This window comes from Archocentrus centrarchus, chromosome 8 (genome assembly GCF_007364275.1).
Source record: "Archocentrus centrarchus isolate MPI-CPG fArcCen1 chromosome 8, fArcCen1, whole genome shotgun sequence".
Lineage (NCBI taxonomy): Eukaryota > Metazoa > Chordata > Actinopteri > Cichliformes > Cichlidae > Archocentrus > Archocentrus centrarchus.
In genome coordinates this window covers 16,972,818-16,980,079 of record NC_044353.1, presented here as the reverse complement: position 1 = coordinate 16,980,079, position 7,262 = coordinate 16,972,818, and the positions used below count along the sequence as shown (strand labels likewise).

Sequence of the window (7,262 nt, the reverse complement as noted above, 5' to 3'; positions counted from 1 at the left end):
CCTTTCCAGGACTGCAAAAGACTCAGTGCTGCTTGCTGGCAGTCCACTCACTCACCCACCCACTTCCACTTTAAGATAGATGGTGGATCTGAATCTGCAAGGCAGTGTCAAACCATATAATCTCCCCTCCATTTCAGCCCCTGCCTCATCTGTCCTCAGTCTTATGTGGTTTCTTCCCTAAAGCACTTTCCACAGGAGCCTTTTTACAGGCATTTACAGCTCACATCAAGCACATGACTCCTCTTGGGAAACATAAGAATGTCTGAAAGTCCACTCTGTCAGCAGGGGTTTCAGACCAACCCTGCTTTTTCCATTACAAACACTGCTGGGATGGGAAATAAGGCGACCTGTGCATAATCTATCTATCTGACCTCAAAATCTTTGTCAGCAAGTAAATTCATCAGGATAACGCCTTTATTTCCGTTTCACATAACACCATTAATCGTTAGGAGAAAGCACGTTTTCCTTATTGTGATTTTAAACGCTTTTAAAGCGCCACCGACTGCGAACAGCGGCGACTTCCTTTCTTGAGCATATACCTGTGTGTGCTGGTTCACTTTAAATTAGGCAACGGCGTGCGTTCAGCCGAGCAATGACGTGCGCAGCCTACATCAGCACCTTGGATACGGGTACACCATTCACAGTATGGTTCCTGCCCCATTTTAGACCAATCAGCGCTTGTGTTTTCTAGATAGCACGCAGCACCACCCACACTGCTTTGCCAGCTGTATCGTTCCGCTGTAGGGAATCTCCTCTCAGGCGTTATACATTTAATCACAGCTCCTGCAGCTTTTCGTAGCAGCCACAAAAAGGGTCTTTTGTGACTGATCTATGACTAAATGCAGGCACAAATTAGGTTATGATCGCTCAAAAGGCTCCCCATTTTTAAGGCTCCTGTTTCTGGTATAAACATGGCACAGAGTTGTGTTACAGATCGTTAGTGTATCAAAAGCGCACAGTCTCAAATATTATCTGGTCATGGCGATTAAACCAGCCTCCCAAGCAGATTCATAGAAAAGATTTACTTCCTAGAAGGGCTAAAGTTTCACATCTGTATGCTCAATCTATTTATATAATACTGCCTATGAATAACATTAATTAGGACTTTTGCCTTTTGCTGTCAGCGCAGACCTAGGTTATCTCTGACGCAAACCCTCATCATAGGCGTCTCTCTCGTCTCACAGGACCGATTGTCCGAGTATGACAGCGCACATCAGCCAATCAGCGCTCGCCTCGGGCAGTACGAATAGGGCGGGACTCGCACTAAGGACCAATCGCCGCCGCTCGCATTGTTTTGACCTCTGGAGCCGCATCACCGCCTACCTCGTGCCCATGGCGGAGGAAAGCTATAAATAAGAGCGACGCCGTACCAGAAGAGGACGAAGTTGCGAAACTCCCGAGTAAGGAGGGAGCTACTCTGCAAAGCCTGCTGAAAGAGGAAAAATAAAAAACACGCAAAAATAACCTTAAAAAACAGAAAACCGTAAACGCCAATCCTCCGAAATCTACATGTACTGGAAGACTTTTTTGTAACGCTGATAATTTATTATATGTGAAGAAAGTATTTATACTTTTTTCCCCTATTTGCACTAACTAACGGTACTTCAGAACTACTGAGAATCTTTATTTTTTACAAAAAAGTAAGTATTTCATCTCTTATTTCTAATAATGTGTGTATTGTTGTCTTTATTTTATGCTTTCAGTCGTACTGTAGCTCTGTTCTTAACTATAAGCTGATTTGCTGCGTCAGTCCACGAAGTTAGGGAGGGGTGTATAGGCTGTGTGTGTGTACAGTCGATAAGTGTGTGATATGCCCTTTTTAAAATTGTTATTCTTATATAAGGAAATGACAATATGCTCACATTGCACATCGGACTCATTTAGTGCCTGATGAATTTTCATTGCAGCCTGTTATTATTGTTGCATCTACCCTTTTCTATTAGTGTCAATACAGTTTGTTCCTGTGAACTGCAGTTTTTGTAATATTATGCCTCTTCTACTGTAACACCAGCCAAGACCTGTAGCTACAACTGCGAGGAATCTTATTCGTGAGGTGTAGACGTTGCAGGGTTTTTCTTCTTCTTTTTTTTTCCGGTGTAGATTTGCTTCCCCCTCGGAGAAATAAAACAATCCACTTCGAGGCATTTCAGCAGCCTCTACAGGCTGACTCTGTCGATATCACCCTGTCTAGCTGTTCTCGCTAGGATACGACAATTTCTGTGCTGTCTGCATTCAGCCTACATCTTACTAAATATTTAATAACTAAATCCTTTTACAAAATTGCAAAACATGGGTGCAGACAGGTTGTTTGTCGACGCTGCACCGACTAATCTGTGCCTTATACATACTATACCAGCCCAGTGGCACGGTTATAAGCCTGAAATCCAACCGGATCATTTCTTTGCCAACTTATCCACCATTTAGGCATTATCTACAAAGCAAGTCACTAAGTCAAGCTTACCCTTTTTGGATAATGAAATGCTGTAACCCCGCAGTAGTTTTCCTGTCTCCTGCTGTAAGGAGGATATCTAGAAGCCTATTATGTAATAGGATTCCCAGCCCTAGTGTGAGGTTAATGTGCCTGGTGGCTGTTTTTCTTTTGACAATTAGGCGAATTTAGGTACAAGATCAACAACAGTATACCCCAGATATAATGGGTCTTCTGTTTATCGATAATGTATTCTTCTTTTTAGATTAATTTTTAAGATCCTGCTTTGGTTGTCTTTTATAGATTGCAACCTACATATTTATGAGCTCAAGTAGTTGAAACGACAACATGCTTGCTTAAACAAATGCCTTATAATTAAAGGTCACTTACTTGCACCCCCCACCCCCCATCCAGTAGCTGTGCAGTGAAATTGCATGATCTTTTCAAATATATTTACATCTACTTATGCGTATGTGTTTCTTTCTTCTCTTTCCACTTTCAATTGTTGCAGGAAAAATTATCACACCCTGTGGAAGGACACCACTTACACAAAACCAGCACTTTTGATTTTTCAACCTGTTTCATCCAAGTTCTGGTTGCTTTTGCCATCCCGATTGGAGAGCAGCTGTGTTGCCAAACACGGATAAACAAAGCAGATCCAGTGGACACGTTCAAGGTCAGACACAAATAATCTTGTCGCATCGGGTAAACCTCAGCAGTTAGCTATGCAGCTTGAAATCCAAGTAGCCCTCAACTTCATCATCTCATACCTGTATAACAAGCTGCCCAGGCGACGGGTCAACATTTTTGGCGAGGAGCTGGAGCGGCAGCTGAAGCAGAAATATGAAGGACACTGGTACCCGGACAAGCCATACAAGGGTTCAGGATTCAGATGCATCCATGTTGGGGAGAAGGTGGACCCTGTGGTGGAGAAGGCAGCCAAAGAGAGTGGGCTGGACATCGAGGATGTTCGCAACAACCTCCCCCAGGACCTCAGTGTGTGGATTGACCCCTATGAGGTGTCCTACCAGATTGGGGAGAAGGGGCCAGTTAAAGTGTTGTATGTCGACGACAGCAATGAAAGTGGAGGTAGTAATGCTGGACTTGATTTGGACAAGGAGATCAAGAACAGTTTCAATCCAGATGCACAGGTCTTCATGCCCATCAATGAGCCTGTGAATGGCTCCTCCCCAGGCTCCAGCTCACCCTCTCCACCTTTTGGTCACTCAGCAGCAGTCAGCCCCACCTTTATGCCCCGCTCCACACAGCCTTTAACCTTCACAACAGCCACCTTTGCTGCTACCAAGTTTGGCTCCACTAAGATGAAGAGCAGTGGACGTAACAATGGCGGCAGTGGTGCTGGGAACAAGGTGGCCCGTACCTCTCCCACCAACCTGGGCCTGAATGTGAACAGTCTCCTAAAACAGAAAGCCATCTCCACCTCCATGCACTCTCTGTACGGGTTGGGCCTCGGAGCGCCACAGCAGCAACAGCACCAGAAGCCCTCGGCACTCTCCCCCAATGCCAAGGAATTTGTGTTCCCCAGCCTGCAGGGCCAGGGAAGCCAGAGTGCTCTTTTCCCCGGCGACAGCTCGCTCAGCCTCAGCCCGCTGCAGTACAGCAATGCCTTTGATATGTTTGCGGCCTACGGTGGCCTTAATGACAAGTCCCTTATGGATGGCTTGAATTTCAGCTTAAGCAACATGCAGTATTCTAACCAGCAATTCCAGCCAGTTATGGCCAACTAGTACAAGTAAAGGTACTACTTAAGCTACTACTTCATACAGAAACGACCAGAGATAATGTGATGGGGGGGAAACAAACACAAATGCACATTTCAAAAAAAAAAAATAAGAAAATTGAAAAAAAAAAATGTAAACAAGAACCGAATGTCAAGTATAAAAGGAAAAAAGTGACTTGTCACCTGTAAGATCTGTTATGAGTCTAAGAGCATGAGCCCGAGGGTGAATTATTTTTGCCCCCTTGAGTTTGACTTTTTTTTTCTTTTTTTTTTCCTTAATGAAGCTTGTAGTACAAAATGTCCAAGCTTGGTTACCTAAACTTCAACATGCATCATTGTTATTTCTTTTGCCAACCAAGCACAAAATATTTTTTTTATGTGACTGTTTTAAGATATATATATTAAAAAAAAAAAAAGACAAAAAAGAAAAAAAAAACACCACCACAAGTCATGGCCTCTTTTCAGTATTTAAAGATAACTGGACATCGCCAATTTTTCAAGAGATTGGCATAAATAAGTGGGATTTCCTGGTCTTTTTCTAATTGTATAATTTAATTTAGTACAGAGTTTGTAAAATATCAGAGTATCTATTGTTTCTACGACATGGTATTGCATTTATATCTTTTTACTACTCCAGTGATCTGTGATGGCTGCAGCAACTTTATGTTTTCTTTTTTTATTGAAATTATAAAAACAAATTCATCATAAAAAAACAACAAAAAAAAATTGACTATTCTAAAGATTGTGTACAGAATATTCCGTAGTGGTGGGATATAAGAATATTTGCTTTCTTTCTTTCTTTTTTTGGAAAAAAAATACATGAGAGTTGTATTTTCTGTTAAGAGTTTAAAGATTTTTGCTATATTATGGACAAAATGTAATCGTATATTAATTTTGTACCTACATTGTGCAATACTTGATAAAAACAAACGGTATAACAAAGTATTCAGAGTCAGTGTCTTACATGTTAAGAGAGACTGATGGTTTATTAAGTTTGTATTAAAAAGCTTGAAAATAATTACACTTGTTCACTTTGTCATTGCTCTTTGTGGTTCAGTTGGTGGTAGCAAGTCTTAAATGCACAGTATTTTGGGGTTGGGTTGGGGGTGGCGGTTCTCACATGTTTATGCCCTGAAGTCATTGGTGCATTGCTATATCAGCAAGCATGAACGGTGCTTTTAGGTTATATTGCAGGCTTAGTATTCACAATATGGTTTCAGGAACAAAGCTGCTCTTACATTCAAAACTCAATACGTTTTATTTCCTCTGCTCATAATGCAGATACATTAGCACACAAGCAGCACCGCTCACCCTTGGCACATTTTTCATGCCTTGCAGGCTGTGTTGACTAACGGTAACCCTTGGGCCAAGTGTCATCACACATATGCTCAGTGCGAGGGTGACTGTTTCTAGCCTGATAACCTCCCGAACCTGAGCTTACACTCACATTTATGTCAAGGCAGTTGGCTAACAGGCGGATAAACCAGTTAACAGGTTTTTGAGGCATCTGCTGCGCAGCATGGATAGGAGGCAGAAGAACCCCAAATATGATGAAAATAACCACTTGTAAATGATGTGGCATATTTTGCAGGTCAAGCGAAAAAGCGGAAGCGCATAATCTGTTGGAACGTGTGATAGGTCAGGTACGCACGAGTAGCATCACTTAACAGTAATATTTAAAAAAAATATGCAGTGTTAAAGAAATGGCATGAAAGCCAAGTTGGTCAGTTATGTTTCACCCAGTGTCTTCAGGGATGTGGCCTGTTAATGGGCACTTTTGATGCAAGGCAAAAAAAAGAACTGGTCTGAAAACCAGAAACCATCTGCTGATTTGTGCCTATGGTTTCCGCACTGTTTTTCCCAACATGAAAATATACAAGGTAGCACATAATTTCTGGATTCTCAACTCATTACAGTTTTGAATTAGAATTTAGTTTGGTTCATTCCAAACTGTGGAAATGGCAATCGGATAACACACCCACATAAATCAGAATTTTAAAGCGGTGAGTTGTAGAAAAACTGATGTATTAGAATAAGAAATGGCTCTTTTTAGGACCAGTGTCTGGGTTGGCATTATTGAACCTGAGAGCTGTGTCAGTGCTGTTTGTTCTGATGAGAAGTTGCTGAACTGTATCATGCCAGCACTGGCCCTGTTGGCATATCTTTGTCCCTCCGGAGCTGCCTCATCATTGCTTGTCTGTCTGCATGTCCCCTGATACACTCAGGGCCTGATAGGCAGTGCAAAGTTCAGCATGCGTGTTGGTTTATCTTGGCCACTGATACAGGCTCTGGTGGGAGTGTGTTTATCTTGGTTACTTGACACGGTGTTACCTTTGATGGATAATGATACATAATCCTAGTATATACATGGATATTGTCATAGTACACAAGTCGGGAGTCAATATTACATGTGTGGTTGAAACCACTGATGTCTGGTAGTTAGAATGAACGGGTACTAATCCCAGTCAGTACTTATTTTCTGCTACTTGTTTAAATGAGGTGAACTATTTCAGCAAATACAACAAACACTACATTAGTGGGGGAGTTGTGTTTAATTTGTTAATGATTACTAATATTCGTATCAACAGTGGCCAAATGCACAAAAGCAGTCAAATTATCATTTTAAAGCACACAGTTATATCTCTTATTCAGTATACACATGATTCACCAGTGCCTGTCAATGGATCGTTGAATTGACTGATTTTACCTGTAAATATCTTCTCAAGCTGGACATGGAGCCTCCCGAAGCTGAAGGGAGTTTTGCTCCGTGTGCTTTAAATGAAATTATTTGTCACATTTGATTCTAAAAATCAATGTTGAAGCCATTTCTTCCTACACAGATATACTTAGACCCTTACCTGCAAGCTGACAGACTGGAGGAAATGTTCTTTTTTGTTTTACAGACTTTGATTATGCACACTTGTTGCTTCTTATTCATATCAACATTTGATTATAAATTGTAACTGAATTACTTAAATTGGAATTAAAGAGTTCAGATACAAAAACCTTTAAATCAATGGAACCATATATGTAAATGTAACTTAAGTCAATTTATCTGTGTTTAAATAATTTGATTTTCTTTGGCAGCAAATC

The 7,262-nt window shown here is 41.3% G+C and overlaps 1 protein-coding gene across 1 annotated transcript; it reads left to right on the top strand.

The window, feature by feature from the left end:
- Positions 1-1,386: 1,386 nt before the first annotated feature.
- On the top strand, positions 1,387-4,613 carry LOC115784070 (protein Tob1-like). The gene is made up of 2 exons (XM_030735143.1): positions 1,387-1,640; positions 2,940-4,613. Exon 2 carries the CDS (start codon positions 3,154-3,156, stop codon positions 4,174-4,176), a length of 1,023 nt encoding a protein of 340 aa, XP_030591003.1. The 5' UTR covers positions 1,387-1,640; positions 2,940-3,153; the 3' UTR covers positions 4,177-4,613.
- The last annotated feature ends 2,649 nt before the right edge of the window (positions 4,614-7,262 follow it).